Source organism: Bombyx mandarina, chromosome A1 (genome assembly GCF_030267445.1).
Source record: "Bombyx mandarina strain Sakado chromosome A1, ASM3026744v2".
In the NCBI taxonomy this organism is placed as follows: domain Eukaryota; kingdom Metazoa; phylum Arthropoda; class Insecta; order Lepidoptera; family Bombycidae; genus Bombyx; species Bombyx mandarina.
This window is the reverse complement of record NC_143234.1, coordinates 21,149,349-21,168,903: the sequence shown is the minus strand read 5'-3', so window position 1 is coordinate 21,168,903 and position 19,555 is coordinate 21,149,349. Positions and strand designations below refer to the sequence as shown.

Genomic DNA, 19,555 nt, shown 5'->3' with positions numbered 1-19,555 from the left:
CCACCTTGAGATATCAGTTCTAAGATCTCAGTATAGATACAACGGCTGCCCCCCCTTCAAACTGAAACGCAATACTGCTTCACGGTAGAAATAGGCGGAGAAGTGGTACCTACCCGTGCATATGTACCATACCCTAATTTCTTAGGTTACTTTGTCTGGATACTAGCATTGTTTCTTTAAAACGCCTTACATGTAAATTGGTAATCATGAGTACCGACTGAAAAATCTAGATTAAGTTTTTCTGAAATGTCTCCGTATATTTTTTCCTACCTATGCTGATAGCCTTTAGAGGCTATTTCAGTGTTTTTCTAGAGCTTAGGTGAGCTCTCGAGGCTCAAACCGGAGCGTTGCTAACACTGGCCCTAGCAAGAGCAGTGCTTCGCTGAATCTACCACCGAATCGGAAACGCGACCCACTGAGAAAATCCGGCGGGAAATTCAGTGGGCTAATGTTCGTATAGGTGCACAAATAATCGTGTAGACATTAAAACGTGAATCTCAGCGCCCATGCCGAGATTTTAAAGTCGAAAATTCAAGTGCGTTGCATAACAGTTTTCCTACCCTTCAAACCGGAACACTTGTCTGCATCGCGGCAGACTTAGGTACGATAGTGGTGCCCGCCTGTGCTGGCTCCTACAAATTCTCCAGTGTGTATACTTCGTCACCTTATACGACAGCCACGGTAAGAAAGGGATGTTGCATTTCTGAGCCGCATAGATAATAGTACACATTTAATAGTATACAATTAATATTCTATCATATCATATTACATCATATATTATCATAATATTCTATTATACTGGTGGTAAGACCTCTTGTGAGTCCGCGCGGGTCGGTACCACCATCCTACCTATTTCTGCCGTGAAGCAGTAATGCGTTTCGGTTTGAAGGGTGGGGCAACCGCTGTAACTGTACTTGAGACCTTAGAACTTATATCTCAAGGTGAGTGGCGCATTTACGTCGTAGATGTCTACGGGTTCCAGTAACCACTTAACACCAGGTGGGCTGTGAGCTCGTCCACCCATATAAGCCATAACAAAAAATATTCGCTTACAAGAAGGTCGTAATTCCTCCATTAACGAAGAAAAAATAGAAGAAAATATTTAATAATAACTGGTTTCGTATTCAATTTTAAATGGTGTTCTTTTAGGTGGTGAAAGTTTTAGATCCAGAACCAGGTACTTGGAGCATATCAGTGGGCAGCGAGAAGGACTACTCCGTTAAAGTAGTTGGCCTCTCGAATCTCACTTTCAACTACGGCTTCTCGTTGCAAAGACCGACTTCTATGGCTGAGACCGGTTACAGACCATTGAAAAGTAAGATTTTTATGTCAGAGCTAGGCCATATATCTGGTGCAACAAACATCTGGCCCAGATTCATCCGCGAAGCAGCTGCTCTTGAGTTATGAGGTCTCCTTCGGAGGCGCTCGGGCAGTTGTTAGCGAATCCCATCCCTCCTGGTTGAGAATTTGCTCGCCCACCTGTTTTGGTGAAACTGAAAAGGCTTCCGGGCCACCAGTAAACATTCAATCACACAAAAAAACTGGCCCAAAAACAAATATCTTTAGGCGGTAATTCTGGTGATAAATCACGAACAACAAACTTTCCTGCGCTATTTACATTACATATCATACACACTCTGTGTTGTTCGCCGGCTTTCTTATTTGAAGATTTCCTACTACGATCTTCTGATGATATAACAATGGTAAACAACAAGCTTCGGCGCGCTATTTACATTATACATAACCTATCTTATTTGACGGGTTTCTTATTTGACGGGTACCAACCGCGATTTAAAAAAAAATAACGGGCTCTTTTGAAAATCCTAGTAAAAAAGAACATTTAAATAATAGTGCATAATAGTGCATTTAAAAAATATATATTTTACCAACGTTTGTTCGATACACTCAATGTTACGCAATCAATAGTCGACTATTATAAAGGGTCAACGTCCCGCGTCTGAGGATAATGGAGCTTTATTATGCTTTAGATTTCGGACCATAATCACTGGAATGCAGGACGGTGGCACCTAAGTCTATACATATTTTTTTTATTGCTTAAATGGGTGGATGAGCTTACAGCCCATCTGCTTTTAGGTGGTTACTGGAGCCCATAGACATCTAGAACGTAAATGCGCCATCCACCTTGAGATATAAGTTCTAAGATCTCAAGTATAGTTACAGCGGCTGTCCCACCCCTCAAACCGAAACGCATTACTTCTTCACGGCAGAAATAAGTAGGGCGATGGTACCTACCCGCGCGGACTCACAAGAGGTCCTACCTCTAGTAATATACGGACAACATCACACACTCTTATTGGTTCTACTCGCTAAAATTTACTCCATGTTCCAGGGACTTACAACCACATGATGCTATCGCTGTCAGAAACAGATGTTCCTATATATTTAGAGTACGCCGAGATCGTGGATTTGGAAGGAAGGACTTTGTTTGAAGTGCCATTGAAATCGGATACAGAGAATAACTTGTACTGGGCTGATGCATTTGTACCGCCAGACGACTTCTTTTATATCGCTGTAAGTTCTTCGCTGTAGATACGAGTAGGGAAAGAGCACGATGATCGGTGCGACGGATTTCTTTTTTAAGAGAGTTTATGACCTGGTAACTAAGACCTTTAAGTCATATCTTATTTTAATTTATATTCTTATTTTTATGAAAAATGATAATGTGCAGTAAAATAAAATGAAATGAAGATGATTAATTTGAGACATTAATCAACTGGGATGAAATTAAATGAAAAGAGATGAAATATAATCTCAGTAAAATGGATTACTGGCTTCCCTTATCTAGTTCTTGATAGCCACCCTGGAGTTTCGAGTTCTTTGGACATATCGCCAGAAAGAGAGGTGACAATCTGGAGAAGCTGCTGGTGACAGGCAAGGTATGCGGGAGAAGGCACAGAGGCAGAAATCCAATGCGCTGGTCGGACCAAATACGCTCCACTCTCAATACCTCAGTCCACGTTGCTATCCACACAGCCGAGGACAGGCAGGAATGGCGCCAGATGATGCAGGAGAAAGTGATTAGAGGAGGCCACGACTCTCAGAACTGAGGATTATAGACGCAAGGAGGAGGAGCCACCCTGCATAGATCATCACTCCACCAGGCTGTCCTGCACTAAAATTGCCAATTCGCGGTCTCCAATCAAGAACACGTTTACCCCAACGGTTATCGGTTCTTGTTTTAATTATGCTACTTGTTATTTAGTATTCCAAATACTTTATTTCAGATAAACGGACACGATGAAAACGGGCAAGAATTTCGAAGAGTTGGCACAACGGCTGTACAAGCGAGATTACCAGGTTTGACATTAAGGTTATATTTTTATTAAATTTAAACATCATCATTGGAGTCAAAGATTGATGCTTCAATGTCATCTTGGAAAGTTTTCGCCGCCTTTTGACCTCATATTGATACACAGCCCTTTGTCAAACGCTTCCACTGCATATAGTTAGTTTCTCGATAAGATCTTTTTTTTTTCTACCTATGCTGATAGCCTTGAGAGGCTATATCAGCTTCGCCCTAACGTGTAGGTGAGCTCACGGGGCTCAAACCGGAGTGGTGCTAACACTGACCCTAGCAAGAGCAGTGCTTCGCAGAGTCTACCACCGGATCGGAAACGCGATCCACTGAGAAGATCCCGCGAGAAACTCAGTGGGCTGTGTCTGTGGGTTACCTTATCAAACACCCAGGGACGTCTTATACTAGGATGGGGCCCTTGGGCACACAAAAATTTGAGGCCATTTTGGAAAGTAAAAAAAAAAAAAGCGAATTATAATAACATTTTTTTTACTGAGTATGAGACCATTTACTATAGGTAATCAAATACAGTATGATATAATATGTCATTAATGATATTAGAATGCTGCTGGTTCTTTGGTTACGATTTCGATAACGGTTTCTTTCGGGATTTCTGTTAAGCAAAATCTTCTATTATAGGCATAGTATAGGTATGCCTTGTAAATACCTTCTGATTACTGGTTTGTGAAAAAAGTGTGATGTGCCCGACAAAAATGTTTTGAGAATAAACGTGTGAGAGAAATTGTCGGTCTTTCGGGGCCCCCTGAGAATGGGGGCCCTGGGCACGGGCCCCGTGTGCCCTTATGGTAAAGACGGTATTGCAAACACCTTTTCTTGTTTACAGAAGTACCATATTTAACCGCTCCCTGTAAGGTAAGATAATTTTCGCACTTTATTTTTTTTTTATTGCCTTTGCAGGCAGACGAGCATACGGCCCACCTGTTGGTAAGTGGTCACCGTCGCTCATGGACGTCAGCAATGCCAGGGGCAAAGCCAAGCCGCTGCCTACCATAAAAAAATTCTTTAAATATGACTACATAGTTGAAAGCAAATCATTACGAAGTTACTTTCAATAAATCTGTTCAAATATAAAAACAACGATGCAGGTTATAATTGTGAATTAAATTTAACGTAAATTAATAAAATACTTGCAATAAATAATAGTATTAAATAAGTTAAACTAAACTTATGTTTCTGCTCGTATTTATAAATTATTCACAGTCTAATTTGTATAGACTTTTTGTGGTTTGTTGTTGTCAGTCATCTATAAGCTTTTGTAACATTTAGTTTAAGAAATAAATAATAATAAAAAACGATTTTTTTAAGGAAGCACAATATATATTTTATTTTATTTTTTAGTGCTTAGATGGGTGAACGAGCTCACAGCCCACCTGGTGGTAGACATCTACAACGTAAATGCGCCACCCACCTTGAGAAATAAGTTCTAAGATATCAGTATAGTCACAACGGCTACCCCACCCTTCAAACCGAAACGCATTACTGCTTCACGTCAGAAATAAGCAGGGCGGTGGTATCTACCCGCGCGGACTCGCAAGAGGTCCTACCACCAGTAAAACTGAAAATGAAACTAAAATATGTGTTGTACAGTCCAATTGTGTGTTCTGTTGAGAAATAAATGTTATTTAAGCCTATTTGATTTAGGTGGTAGCCCGCGCGCATTCCAGAGTAGTTCTAACGTGTAAAGTGGAGAGCATGGTTCCCGTTACGGCTCGGTGGACGAAGAAACCGAACCAAAAATTTCCGGAGGTATCTAGTTTGTGAGTAATATTCTACTATACAATGTCATATATAGTTGTCGTCGTGTCCTCAAGGATATGACGCCCGGTCCATAAGTGACGAATCGATCGACTTCACCGATGAATGAATAACATTTCCTAATGAAATCAAGCATGAATAAAAATGGTTTGCGTAATAAATGGGGGCAGGGAGTTTTGCGAGTCCGCACGGGTAGGTATGACCACCCTACTTATTTCGGTCGCTGTACTATAATATAAAACTGAGGCTTAGAACTCATTTCTCAAGGATGAGTGGTGACATTTACCTTACCGATCACTAACTCCATGGGGCAGATGGGGCTGTAGTCAGCGTCGTAGTCTCGTTTCTAGCATCGAAGGAACAACAGGTCATGTGATGAACATGTTTGTTTGCCTTGTGCCTCTCTCCCTCCCTCTATCTCTGTCTCTCTCTCTCTCTCCCTCTCTCTTCCTAGCTATTTATCCCACAGTCCCACATGGTGGAACAACATTGCATTCCTCTCTTGTCCTTCAGCACTACATCCTTCCACCTCTCTTGGGTCTGCCTCTAGGTCTCCGGCGTACGTATTTGGTTTCCAGCATACAGGGAATCCTGGTTTGGGGTCAGATGACCGTTTTCGACTTGACCCCAATTACAGTTAAAGAGTTAGTTTGCTTCGGACGAATAACGTAAGCACAAGTCGAGCGTATGCGGTACAACAGAATTAATTTCTTCCAGACACACGACCACGATTGAACACGTGATCGAAGACATGAAGGAGGAAAACGTGGGAACCTACACGTGTAACGCTGACAACGTTGCCGGCGTCAGCAGAATATTAGTCCGGGTGGTTCTTCTTGGTAAGACCGACAGCTCTTAGGAGTTTCAAGGGGTCCAGCCGCTTGGCGTCTAGTGGGGGCAAATGGGATATGCGCTGTGTGCGAAACGCGTCACCGTACCTCCAGCCATCCTTGGATCAGTTCTGCCTCATCTGGGGCTTCAGGTTGTTGAACGACAGTCAGGATTAGTCGTTGCCTACCGCCACGAATGTGTAGGCGAAAACCCGGCGATTTTATTCTGAGAAAAAAAATCTTTTTTACATTTTTTTTTGTAAATATCATTGCTGACGTCAATGAGTGACGGAGACTACTACTAACGTCAGATGGGCCGTATGCTCGACTGCCAACGAAGGCAATAAAAATCTAATTTAAAAATAATATCGAAACAGATGTAAATCATTGAACAATAGGAAATCTTTGCGTTAAAAGCGACATCTATACTAATATATAAATCTACAGTGGTTTTTACGGACGTTAAGGAGTTCCGATCGCAACACGGTTGAGCCCGGACGCGTTTTCCCGAGAAATTGTCGCTGCTGTCGCGATCGTGTGTTTGGATTGCACGACATTGTCGTTGACGTTGTTTTGCATTCCGGACGCTCTGTCGCTGGCATCGCGACCTTGAATCGGTAAAGCGTACTTCGTGCTCGTTAGTTTTGCATTCGAAACGACAACTCATTATCATTCATTCATTCCATTTATTATATTTAATTATCTTATTCGGCGTGCAAAACAGTCTTTTTAAAGACTGAACCCCCACTGCGATCACCGCTTGTTGTGGCACTCACAACCCAGTGGGGCCCCACCTGCCCAACTCTCCACCCCAATCCCAGCTGACTGCCGTTCTCACGGCATAGGCACTCCCCCCCTTGTAGCTGGTAAAGCGCAGGGGGTGAACTCCTACTCAGGGGACTCGCCTTTCGGCGAGTGTGCCTTAAGTCCCGGGGACGCCCCCCCCGGGCAAACCAAGATGTGCGACGATGACGACCCCGCGATGTTCGCGAAGTTTGTCCGGGAGTTCTGCCCGGACATAATATCGAAGTTCCGGGCCTATAAGGCCAACCAGAAAGCGTCCCACGTACCGGTCGCCACCGCCGCGATTATCCCCGACTCGCCGATGTCGCCCCCCACCCCCGCGCCCGCGTCGATCGCGTCTTCCGAAGCCGGCTCCGGCTCCGACTCCGAGTCGGAAATGGAGTACGAGTCCGCCGCGAGTCCTCAACCGGGAACCTCGGAAGGGTTCACCACCGTCGCGCGCGGTAAAAAACGCGCCCGCGCTGTGGATCCGCCCACGGCGCCCAAACAACCAAAGGCCGCGAACGCCTCGCGGCCTAAAACCGTAATAACCCCGGACTCCCCTCGCCGCGCAACCCCGTCGCCGCGCCCCGGGCCCGCGCCCGTCCGAAAAGTTCCCGCGCCGCCGCCGGTCATCCTGCGGGAAAAATCTTCTTGGGATCGCGTATCCCTGGCCCTTAAGGCCAACAAGATAAATGTAGTCCATGCGAGGAATATTCCGCATGGAATACAAATCAAAGTAGAGTCATCCGACGACCATAGGTCTTTGACAGCATACCTCCGCAAGGAACGCATAGGTTATCACACCTATGCGCTCCAGGAGGAGCGCGAACTCCGCGTCGTAGTACGCGGAGTCCCAAAAGAGCTCGACGTCGAGCAAATCAAAAATGACCTGGTAGGTCAGTCCTACCCCGTCATAAGTGTGCACCGGATGCACAGCGGGCGCGACAAATTCGCGTATGATATGGTGCTCGTAGCACTAGAAGCCACACCGGAGGGCAAGAAAATTGCCTCATGTCTCCGCACCGTGTGCGGCCTATCGGGGGTCACCGTAGAGGCCCCCTACAAACGCGGCACTCCCGGGCAGTGCCACCGTTGCCAGTTATATGGCCACTCCGCGCGTAACTGCAACGCGCGACCGCGTTGCGTGAAGTGTTTAGACGATCACGCGACCACCGATTGCTCGCGAGTAAAGGAGACAGCGACGGAGCCGCCGAGCTGTGTACTCTGCCGCAAGCAGGGACACACGGCCAACTACCGTGGATGCCCCAAGGCTCCACGGAAGCGCCCGGCAAACGCGCCCCCTAAAACCGCTGGCCCAAAGACTTCGGCGCCCCGCGCGCCGAAACCGGCTTTCGTACCGGCTCCGGTGCCCACCGTCTCCGCGTGGGCGAAACCGTTGCCGTTCACGAAGGCAGGAACGACACCGGCACCCCAACCGCGGTACGCGCCGCAACCTCTACTCGCGCCGCGCCCCGCCCCCGCGCCCGCGCCCGGTCCCGCGCCTCGCCCCGGCCCCGCGCACTCAAACGATTTTACGATTATTCGCGACTACATCGCCGCGATAAACATTGACCGCATGCGTGCATTCGCCGACGCCATGCGCAGAGCGGTCACGGCCGAAGACCGCCTAAACGCGACGTTCGAATACATCGACGTCATCGAGTCCGTCCAGCGCACGCTGGTTTGATTACCGGTAATCAATGGCGTGCAACGCGAGATTAAAACCCCATTCTTTGAAGTTAGCATTCTACAATGCTAACGGACTCGCGCGTCAGCGCGACCAGGTTTATGAGTTTCTACGTGACAATCTCATCGACATCCTTCTGGTGCAGGAGACCTTCCTAAAGCCCTCGCGTCGCGACCCCAAAGTCGCGAATTACGTCATGGTTAGGAATGACAGACTCTCCACCCGCAAGGGCGGGACTGTCATTTACTATAGGAGGGCCCTGCACTGCGTCCCTCTCGATACTCCCTCGCTCTTACATATCGAGGCGTCAGTGTGCCGCATCGCGCTGACGGGACACCAGCCGATCGTCATCGCATCCGTATATCTCCCTCCTGACAAACCCCTCCTGAGCAGTGACCTCGAGACACTGCTCGGTATGGGGGACGCGGTCATTCTGGCAGGCGATTTAAATTGCCACCACACTAGGTGGAACTGTCATCGCACGAATGTGAACGGTAGGCGTCTCGACGCGTTCATAGACGACCTCACATTCGAAATATTCAACCCCCCGACCCCCACGTGCTATCCGTACAACGCCGCGCGTCGTCCGAGCACAATAGATCTGGCACTGCTGAGGAACGTAACTCTGCGCTTGCGCTCCATCGAGGCAATGTCAGAACTCGACTCAGACCACCGACCTGTCGTCATGCAGCTCGGTCGCCCCCTCAACCGCGAACCAGATACGAGGACCATGGTGGATTGGAAGAAGCTAGGCACGTGCTTAGCTGACACCGCTCCACCAATCCTCCCTTGCGGCCCGGATTCAACTCCATCCCCCGAGGACACCGTCGAATCCATAAACATCTTCACTGATCACGTCTCGACGGCGATCACAAGATCTTCAAAGCAAGTCGATGTGGAGGATAGCTTCCACCGCATCAGACTTTCCCCCGATCTTAGGGACCTCGTAAGAATTAGGAACGCGGCAATCCGGGCCTACGATCGATATCCCACGGATTCAAACCGGACTCGGATGCGTCGCTTACAGCGGGAGGTCAAATCCCGCTTGAGCGACGCCCGAAACGAAAACTGGGATAGTTATTTAAAAGAACTCGCGCCCACTCACCAAGCATACTGGCGACTAGCTAGGACCCTCAAGTCCGAAACTATCGTCACTATGCCGCCTCTCGTACGCCCCTCAGGCCAACCACCGGCTTACGATGACGATGACAAGGCAGAGTTGCTGGCCGATGCACTGCAAGAACAGTGCACCACCAGCACTCAACACGCGGACCCCGAACACACCGAGTTCGTCGACAGGGAGGTCGAGCGCAGAGCTTCCCTGCCGCCCTCGGACGCGTTACCCCCCATTACCACTTCCGAGGTTAAGGAGGCGATCGATAGCCTACAACCACGGAAAGCTCCCGGCTCCGACGGCATCCGCAACCGCGCGCTAAAACTGTTACCAGCCCAACTGATAACGATGTTGGCCACGATATTAAATGCTGCTATGACGAACTGCATCTTTCCCGCGGCGTGGAAAGAAGCGGACGTTATCGGCATACACAAGCCGGGCAAACCGAATAACGAAACCGCGAGTTACCGCCCCATCAGTCTCCTCCCGGCGATAGGCAAATTATACGAACGGCTCCTTCGTAAACGCCTCTGGGATTTCGTATCCGCGAATAAAATTCTTATAGACGAGCAGTTTGGATTCCGCGCCAGACACTCGTGCGTCCATCAAGTGCACCGCCTCACGGAGCACATCTTACTAGGGCTGAACAGGCGGAAACCCATTCCGACAGGAGCCCTCTTCTTCGATATAGCGAAGGCGTTCGACAAAGTCTGGCACAACGGTTTGATATACAAACTGTATAACATGGGAGTGCCAGACAGACTCGTGCTCATCATACGAGACTACTTGTCGAACCGTTCGTTCCGATATCGAGTCGAGGGAACGCGTTCCCGGCCCCGTCACGTCACAGCCGGAGTCCCGCAAGGCTCCGCCCTCTCCCCGTTACTATTCAGTTTGTATATCAATGATATACCCCGGTCTCCGGAGACCCATCTGGCGCTCTTCGCCGATGACACCGCCATCTACTACTCGTGTAGGAAGAAGGCGTTGCTTCATCGACGACTCCAGACCGCAGCTACCACCATGGGACAGTGGTTCCGGAAGTGGCGCATCGACATTAACCCCACGAAAAGCACAGCGGTGCTCTTCAAAAGGGGTCACCCTCCGAACACCACGCTGAGCATCCCTCTCCCGACTAGGCGCGTCAACACCCCCGCCCCCGCCGTTCGCCCGATCACGATGTTCGACCAGCCCATACCGTGGGCCCCGAAGGTCAAATATTTAGGCGTCACCCTCGACAGTAGGATGACATTCCGCCCCCACATCAAGACGGTACGCGATCGTGCCGCCTTCATCCTAGGACGTCTCTACCCGATGATATGTAGGCGAAGTAAAATGTCCCTTAGAAATAAGGTGACACTACAAAACTTGCATACGCCCCGTCATGACCTATGCAAGTGTAGTGTTCGCTCACGCGGCCCGCACTCACTTAAAGTCATTCCAAATTATTCAATCCCGTTTTTGCAGGATAGCCGTCGGAGCCCCGTGGTTCGTCAGGAACGTCGACCTCCATGACGACCTGGACTTAGAGTCCATCAGTAAGTATCTGCAGTCGGCGTCCATGCGCCACTTCGATAAAGCGGCACGACACGAGAACCCTCTCATCGTGGCCGCCGGTAACTACATTCCCGATCCTGCGGACAGAATGGAAAGCAGTCGACGTCGCCCAAAACACGTCATCTCGGATCCGCCCGATCCACTAACGGTGCTTTTAGGTAATTCAAGCACCGGTCACCGTTCTCGTCGAACCCGTCGCTTGCGACGAAGGGCTCGACGAGTAAATTAACTCTCAGACACAGCCCACTGAGTTTCTCGCCGGATCTTCTCAGTGGGTCGCGTTTCCGATCCGGTGGTAGATTCTGCGAAGCACGACTCTTGCTAGGGTTCGTGTTAGCAACGTCATCAGGTTTGAGCCCCGTGAGCTCACCTACAAAAGTTAGGGTTACGCTGACATAGCCTCTCAAGGCTCTCAGCTTAGGTAGGGAAAAAAAAAAAAAAAAAAAAAAATACGGACGTTCCGTTATAACTACTGAACCATGCATCCGATTGACTTGAATCCATGTAGAAAATACATATACTTCATGGATAGGCTAATATTTATATGAGTGTTGGACTCCCTAATAATAATGACAATAAATAATAATGTTAACTTTAAATGCCCAGCGAAGCGGGCGAGTACGGCTAGTCTTCTATAAAACCATTATTAATCACAATACGCCCTAAAAACAGTAAATATAGTCATGATGAATGTTTTGTATATGCCGACATTTATTAGTTTGTTCAGTTTTTAAAGATTTTTTATTTTCAAAATGTCGAGGACAAGTTGCCCTTGTCCCCCGGGAATGTGAAACTTTGATCCCGCGTTTTAGAAAAACTGGTAGTAGGATGGGCCTCTTGTGAGTCCGCACGGGTAGGTACCACCACCCTGCCTGTTTCTGCCGTGAAGCAGTAATGCGTTTCGGTTTGAAGGGTAGGGCAGCCGTTGTAACTATACTGAGACCTTAGAACTTATATCTCATCAAGGTAGATGGCGGCATTTATGCTGTAGACGTCTATGGGCTCCAGTAACTACTTAACACCAGGTGGGCTGTGAGCTCTTTCACCCATCTAAGCAATAAAAAATTAAAAAAACTTACTTAGACCATCGTTTCTGTGTTACTTAAAGCAAAATATAAATGTTAACAGTGGACCCACCGGAAGTATTGATCGAACCAAAAAACAGAACTTTGGAAATCGGAGATGATCTCAACGTAACGTGCACGGCGATCAGTGAGGCCTTGCTGCTGAAACATCGACTTATCTTCAAAGGGAAGGACTTTGAAAACTGTACGTATATATAATATGGATCGTAGAGGTAAGGAGAACCGTCTCTGTGTGTGAGAAAGTGTCCGTTAAAATTGCTAAAGAAGGGTGGCGCTACAGTAGCAACCGGGTAAATTTAAAAAAAGGCGCCCAAAGTTATTAGTATAAGATAGAGAAATAAAAAAGGACGAAAGAACTGTAAACACTATAAAAAGTATTTTATTTAAAGCTCATAAGAAAATGCAAGATGTCTCCACGTTTTACCATAGCAATAATTTTAGGTTATATTGACGAAATTAGTTTGGACTACGTAAACATGTGAGGTCTTGTATATTACACTGTCATTAACTACTCTATTCATTAAATATATTAATTTTCCTAACTCAGCATACTTCAATCAGTTAACAACTGTTCAATTCATATCATACCCTGTGCCTATGCTAGCGCAATTCTGGAGGATTTTTGAATTGTTATATAATGCTGAAAGTGGGACACTTTTTCAAGCTTCTCCCATATGAGACGGTTCTCCTTACCTCTATCCTCCATAAGATATAAGCACCGACATTTAGTTCATAAATTTTGTCGCTGGTACCCCGTGGCTAATTCAGCTACACCCGGCCGGGTAGGCGAGCTCACGGGTTCAACCTGAAAGAATTTGCTAACAGTAGCCTTAGCAAGAGCAGTACTTCGCTGAATTTACCACCGGAACGGAATAGCGACCCACTGAGAAGGTGCGGCGAGAAACTCAGTGGGTTGGGTCTATAGAACCTTATCTAGTAGTATAATTCTATCTTTATACAGGCGATGGATCGAAGACTTACTTAAATGTAATTAAAACGTTATAATTTGTTGACATTTTAAAAACTCTGAAGCGTTATTAAAAAAAGTTTAACGCTTTCAATGTTTTTTTTCTGATTCTGCTAATGTGCGTGCCACATTACAAGAACATTTATTTGAAAGTTTTCGTCTGAAGTTGAAGCTGACGTCTGACTAATTAAAAATTTCAATAAACATGTTTAGACGTGTTCGTGTGCTTAGTTCGAGTTTTTTAACGTTTTCGATAGCGTAAAAGTTAACTGAGATTTATATGGAATTGGAACGTTTGCCGCTAGGGGCGCTGTTCTAAATGCATACAAATTTGAGTTAACTTTTACGCTATCGATAAAGTTAAATATTCGCACTAACCAAACAGAAATAGATCGAGTTGAATCTTGATACGTAGCATTCTCGATCCTGCGAACAGAATGGAAAGCAGTCGACGTCGTCCCAAACACGTCATTTCCGATCCTCCCGGTCCACTAACGGTGCTTTTAGGTACCTCAAGCTCCGGTCATTGTTCTCGTCGAACTCATCGCTTGCGACAAAGGGCTCGACTAGTAAATTAACCCACAGACACAGCCCGCTGAGTTTCTCGCCGGATCTTCTCAGTGGGTCGCGTTTCCGATCCGGTGGTAGATTCTGCGAAGCACGGCCCTTGCTAGGGTTCGTGTTAGCAACGTCATCAGGCCTGAGCCCCGTGAGCTTACCTACTAGTTAAGGTTACGCTGATATAGCCTCTCAAGGCTCTCAGCTTAGGTAGGCCATAAAAAATAAAAAAGATTAGTAAGCTTTTCGAACTTCAACTTTAGCAACCATAATGAATGCTTTTGAAGTTGTGTTGCTTTCTAATTTTTCAGCGACCGATATTCATTTGGAGCCAAACATGGAAGGGTATTACGCTGCCAATGTAATCATACGAAACGTGACAGAGAAGTATGCTGGAAACTACACCTGTCTTGCAAGTAATAGAGGTATGACATTAACACGATGCAGAAAAATAAGTGACTATTAGCCCTAGAGTTCATTTTGTCTATCGGTGTCAGCCCGATAAATTTGTCTATATTTCTCTAAACCGCACTTCAGAAACACAATCGACCCTTCCCATTTCTGGCAGTCTACGGAATATAACACAGCTGACGTTGTCCGAGTATTCTTCATTAATTGTAAAAATTATATAAATTCGAGTTCAAACAATAAAAGTAATTTTAGTTATGTCAAATTAATTAAGTAGGTAGGTAGCGTTCGCATGTAAAGAACGATGCAAGTGGTAACTCATTAACAATTACCACCAATATTTAAGATGAGAGAAAATCTCGTCCTCCTCCTTGAGTCGCATTCATTATGTTTGACGGTCGTGACCGTCTAGTCCAATTATCCTTCTCTGCTTGCCACGATCTGATTGCCACGAGATCTTTTGCCTGCAATCTTGCCAGCTACTATCAATTTTTAAAGATTTTCACCGCTCTTTCTGGCGATGTGACCGAAGAATTCAAATGTCCTCTTGAAGCAGATGGTAGAGAGCCTGGTTTAGATATTGAGCTCTCTTAATATGGATGCGTTAGTCCGATATGCTGTCCATGGGATTCGTAGCATCTTCCTCCAGAACAGAATTGAGAACACCAGCGTTCGAACAAGTCTCATTTTGGTTTCATGAGATATTTTCCTATCTCTCCACGTTCTATGGAGCTGTGACATGGCGCTCTTTGCTATGCCATGCTATGCTGAAAATCTACAGATTTAAAAAAAATATTTTCATGAAGTTTTAGAAAAAAAAGCATATTGATGTTTCACCAGCAGTGTGATGCGGTCCTCTTCAAATTTAGGTTTAAGCGGCTTTTACTGACGCGCGTGCATTTTTTTTATTGCTTTGCCATTTTAAGTTAATCAATTCTATTCTTGAAGAAGTTTAATATGTATTGTGTTTTGTAAGGAGATACTGGTGTGCATTATGTATAAATTACTTTAAAACTATTCCAGGTGGCGAAGCAAACCAAACAACGTACATAAAAATCAATGCAAAACCAAAATCCCGAATATTAGGTCCGCACGCGCTGTCCCCACAACTGAACACTGATGTGCAGCTCGTGTGTCATGTCGACAACGCGGAGTCCGTGCAGTGGCTGGCTCCCAACGGGACTGCGGTGAGGGAGCGGTCCGTGGACCACAGCTCTGATGACGTTCTCGACGTGAGGAGCGTTAGTGAAGATGGTCAGTGGACTTGTGTGGCCCGTCGAGGATACCTTAATGGTAGGTTAGATGGAAAAATAATGATATTAAAGAAAAAAAGGGAAAATTCGGATCTTTAATTAACAAATTATTCCAATGTGTGAATTATGACGGTGACTAGTACTTACGTCATTTGTGTGAAGATAAAAAGCTGGTCAGGGTTTATTTACCATACTGAGTATAACCATACTGAGCTTTACTAACATTGTATCTATACTGAGACCCTAGAACTCATATTTCAAGGTGGGTGCCGGTATTTACGTTGTAGATGTCCATGGGCTACGGAAACCACTTAACACCAAATGGGCTGTGAGCTCGTCCACCCGATAAGCCATAAAAAAAACCATTTCCCACCATATCAATTGTATACGCATGTTAAAGTTAAAAAGTGTCTTCCTAATTTTTTTCGGAAGGTGGTCACGACCCTCAGTAATGAGGAAACGACAAAGAAGAAGAAGATTTTTTTTCGTTTCAGTGTCAGATTCGGTGTCAATAAGCGTTCAAATTAAACCAAGGGCGACTATAATTGGATCCAAGAGCATCACCATATTGAACGGGACGACCTATGACGTCATTTGTGAAGTACTAGCCAAGCCTCCCCCTAGAGTTGTATGGCACAGGGAGACAGAGAAGTTTCTGAACTGCAGCGTAAGTTGACTTGAATTTTTATGAAATAGGTACTTCATATAAGCGACGAAGAGACATACGTAAAGAACCCCAACTTTGAAATCCCGCAATGAAATAACTAAACAAAACAAGTTATATTACATAAACCAGGGGCTTCCAAACTTATTTTGTCTACTGCCCACTTTGAGAATAAATTATTTTTTAACGTCCTCATTTTTTCAACTACTAAAAACCACTATAGCGAGAGATCAGTCGGTGTCTAAGAGTCGTCCTAGATGAAGTTACAAATCGCGTGCCAACCCTCTACACAACGCCCCCTTTTTTTTCTGGGTCTCTTACCGCCCCTCTTTAGGCATGCAGCGCCCATAAGGGGGCGTTATCGCCCACTTTAGGAAAGGCTGACATAAACGAACGACGAAATAAAGCGATCAATAAGTCAAGAGAAGATCAATAAGTTCTTTTGAAAACTGAATCATATTCCAGACGTCACTGATTGCGTCTAATCTATATCGGAGCGTGCTGCGTCTGGACAGCAGCAAAGAGCCAGTGAACGGCACGTACTTCTGCTTCGGAGAGAACGCCGACGGTATATCCCAGGACAGCGTCGCTGTGCGCGTCCGGACACGGATGCGTCTGCACCACGGATTCAATAGTGAGACTGACTTACTCATTAATCTAGTTAGTTATCTCCGTCATTGTTAAATATTCGCACGAAAACTTTTAAATATGGTCTAAGCTATAAGTCTTCAACGCATTATAAAACTATTGTGTATAATAAAGCTAACAAGTTATTGTTTTCAGATACGCAATTACAATTGTATTCGCAAATGGATCTCCGATGTGACGTGGATTCGCTTCCGGCGCCCGTAACGAGATGGTTCCACAACCGGACCGAGCTGCAGAACGACACCAACACGATCATCTCGAGCGACAACTCGTCTCTACATATCAACAGAATGGATTTCTCCAACTTCGGACGGTACACTTGTGTAGCCGACAATGGATATGAAACAATGTCAGTTGATGGCACTATTAGTGCAATTATAGGTAAGGAGCTCGTCAAGTTTTTTTATAATTGAAAGTCGTAGTGGATTTAACGAGAAGATGTACTTACTTCGAGCAATTAATATGGTGTTCAAATCTCACAGGCAGACTATTACAGATATTTTTTAGAAAATAATAGGATATCATGTAGTTTAAATCAAATACGCTCGCTGTCTGCCCGCTTGGGAAGTGCAGGCCCGTGTCCTTGTCGCAAAGATAGGACCGGACTTGTCGCTGCCTGGCGTCGTGGCGTCGATGTTTGGCGGCGACGAGTCCTGGAAGGCTACGCTCGACTTCTGCGAGTGCACCATCTCGCAGAAGGAGGCGGCGGGGCGAGTTAGGCAAGGCTTTTCTCACTACGCAGCAATCCGCCGCCGCCGAGCAGGGGTCGGGACCGGGGTCGCATCCGTCATCCAGCCCCCTAAGGGCTTCGGGCTCCACCCGCTTTGTGCGGGGAGGGACACAGGCGTGGGGCGAGGTGCTTTGCACACTCGCCCGCAATAGGAAGCCGGATGATGGTAGACCGCGTTCCCCCTACCGCTCCGGGGGAAGGTGTAGCGTGGCGCCACCAAGGCGGGCTCCCGGCCCGTCGACCGAGGGAACCGGTGATCGTGTCGCCGGCAGCCGCCGCCGACATTTCCCGAATGACATAAAACGAGTCTTGCCTAAATGTCTCGCCTTGAAACCGTGTTCACCCAATGCTGAGTGCAGGTCCCTTCACATGCACTCCATTCCCTTCGGTCTCTTGCCTTTGGCATCCAGTCCCTATCATCTATATTGGCCAGGTCGTCAGTCCATAGCATTGGTTGTCTGTCCAAGTTACGACGAGGTACGTACTCTTTCCAGTACGAGGTCCCCACTCCAGTACTTTTGCGCCTCACCGATTGTCAAGGCGACGGTTAATTGATGTAAATGTGATGACGGTTAATTCCGGACGTCAAATATCTTAGGAGCACATCCAAGATGTCTACTATCAAAGGCTCTTTGTAAGCTATACCTACTTTAAGAAGCACATGTCACGAGTCCACATACCGTTGACGGTTTCTCAAGTCTTCCATGCATTTCGAGGCGATTTAAATGGTAACAAATATTACAGTAGATTCTCCGCGAGTGTCGATACGGCCTGAAAACAAAACCATTGACGCTGGAGAGGATCTGAACGTGACATGCACGGTGGTCAGCGAAGCGTCGTTTCTTAAACACCGACTGGTCTTCAAAGGGGACAACTTCGAAAACTGTATGTATGTTTTAGCTGTTTTTCAAGATCAGTTTCAAAATTAGCTTTTGCAAGAGATGTAGTTTCTAATGAGGTATATTTTCAGAGAACCTTGTATTAAAATTTACGAGTATTTCTTGGTTTTAGTAGTAGTAGGGCGTATTGTAAGCAACCACGGCTAGGTAACATAATCCCGCCTATTTATGTCAGTCACGCATTCCAGTTTGAAGGGTGGGACAGACATTGTACAATATAATTAAGACCTCAACATCATGTTTCAAGCTGAGTGGCGGTATTCTAAATTGTAAAGTATAGATACGAGTGGGGAGCGAGGAGTATCCGGTAACCATTGAGCACTAAGCGGGGCGTGAGCTCAACGCAATAGAAAATAAATAAATTTATCAAAAGGCGACCAATATGTTTTACAGCCTCCGAAATACCCCCAGAACCGGACACGGGAGGACATCATTCTTTCAGTGTTATCATACGCAACGTCACGGAGAAGTACACTGGGAACTATACGTGCTCAGCAATTAATGCAGGTTTGAAATGATTATCTTATAATTATTTAATTGCAACTTAGTCATTATACAAACATAATAAGGTTTTCAGAAAATGTTTATGAAATAGCTTACATATGAATATTAAACTAAGCAAAAGCAATGGGGACGGCAGGACCTAACATCAACATCTCGTAGCTGCGTAAATCGTAACGTGAATTTACACAGGCAGAAATGTATTGTAGGTACATACATGTCTGATATCATAATATTGGTCGAGCGGCTGCTGCTGAGAAGGGTGTCGCCACACATCCTTCTCAGACCCGAGCAATTCGGGTTTCGCAGCGGTCACTCGACAACGCTGCAATTGGTCTGCGTTATGCATCATTTGGCGGATCGGTCCAACGCACGCCAGTACGGCATGCGGGACTGATCTACAAGCTGTTGCAGAACACGGACCTCCAGCGCGCCCACCTGTGACTGCTGGGGTCGTATCTGGAGGGAAGATCCTTCCTTGTCGCGGTCGAGGGGTCAAGTCGTCGGTGCGCCCAGTCACGGCCGGAGTTCTTCAAGGAATCGTCCTGGCACCATTCCTCTAGGCTCTCTACACTAACGACATTCCCACGCTCGAGGGCAATCTCCAAGCATAGGAAGTCGATGTGAAGTTGGCGCTGTTTGCCGACGACAGCGCCTACTTCACGTCATCAAATTTCCCCTCTGTGGCCATTTCTAGAATGCAGAGGTTTTGGACCTACTGCCCCAGTAGCTGGACCCATGGAAGGTTGTTAATAAGTATACCAAATTTCGAGTTA

General features: G+C 46.3%; 1 protein-coding gene across 3 annotated transcripts in view; it reads left to right on the top strand.

The window, feature by feature from the left end:
- LOC114241603 (hemicentin-1) overlaps positions 1-19,555 on the top strand; it is a 77,339-nt gene that overhangs the window by 4,005 nt on the left and 53,779 nt on the right. For all 3 annotated transcript variants that reach the window (XR_016325657.1, XR_016325656.1, XM_089739508.1), the window contains exons 6-19: positions 1,150-1,315; positions 2,351-2,532; positions 3,246-3,318; positions 4,161-4,189; positions 4,979-5,094; positions 5,810-5,931; positions 12,195-12,335; positions 13,988-14,101; positions 15,108-15,377; positions 15,832-16,004; positions 16,467-16,635; positions 16,785-17,030; positions 18,124-18,264; positions 18,672-18,785. Coding sequence is in view for 1 of the 3 variants with exons in the window: in XM_089739508.1 (XP_089595634.1) it covers positions 1,150-1,315; positions 2,351-2,532; positions 3,246-3,318; positions 4,161-4,189; positions 4,979-5,094; positions 5,810-5,931; positions 12,195-12,335; positions 13,988-14,101; positions 15,108-15,377; positions 15,832-16,004; positions 16,467-16,635; positions 16,785-17,030; positions 18,124-18,264; positions 18,672-18,785 (2,056 nt within the window). In the remaining 2 variants the exon portion in view is untranslated. The remainder of the gene's footprint in view (positions 1-1,149; positions 1,316-2,350; positions 2,533-3,245; positions 3,319-4,160; positions 4,190-4,978; positions 5,095-5,809; positions 5,932-12,194; positions 12,336-13,987; positions 14,102-15,107; positions 15,378-15,831; positions 16,005-16,466; positions 16,636-16,784; positions 17,031-18,123; positions 18,265-18,671; positions 18,786-19,555) is intronic.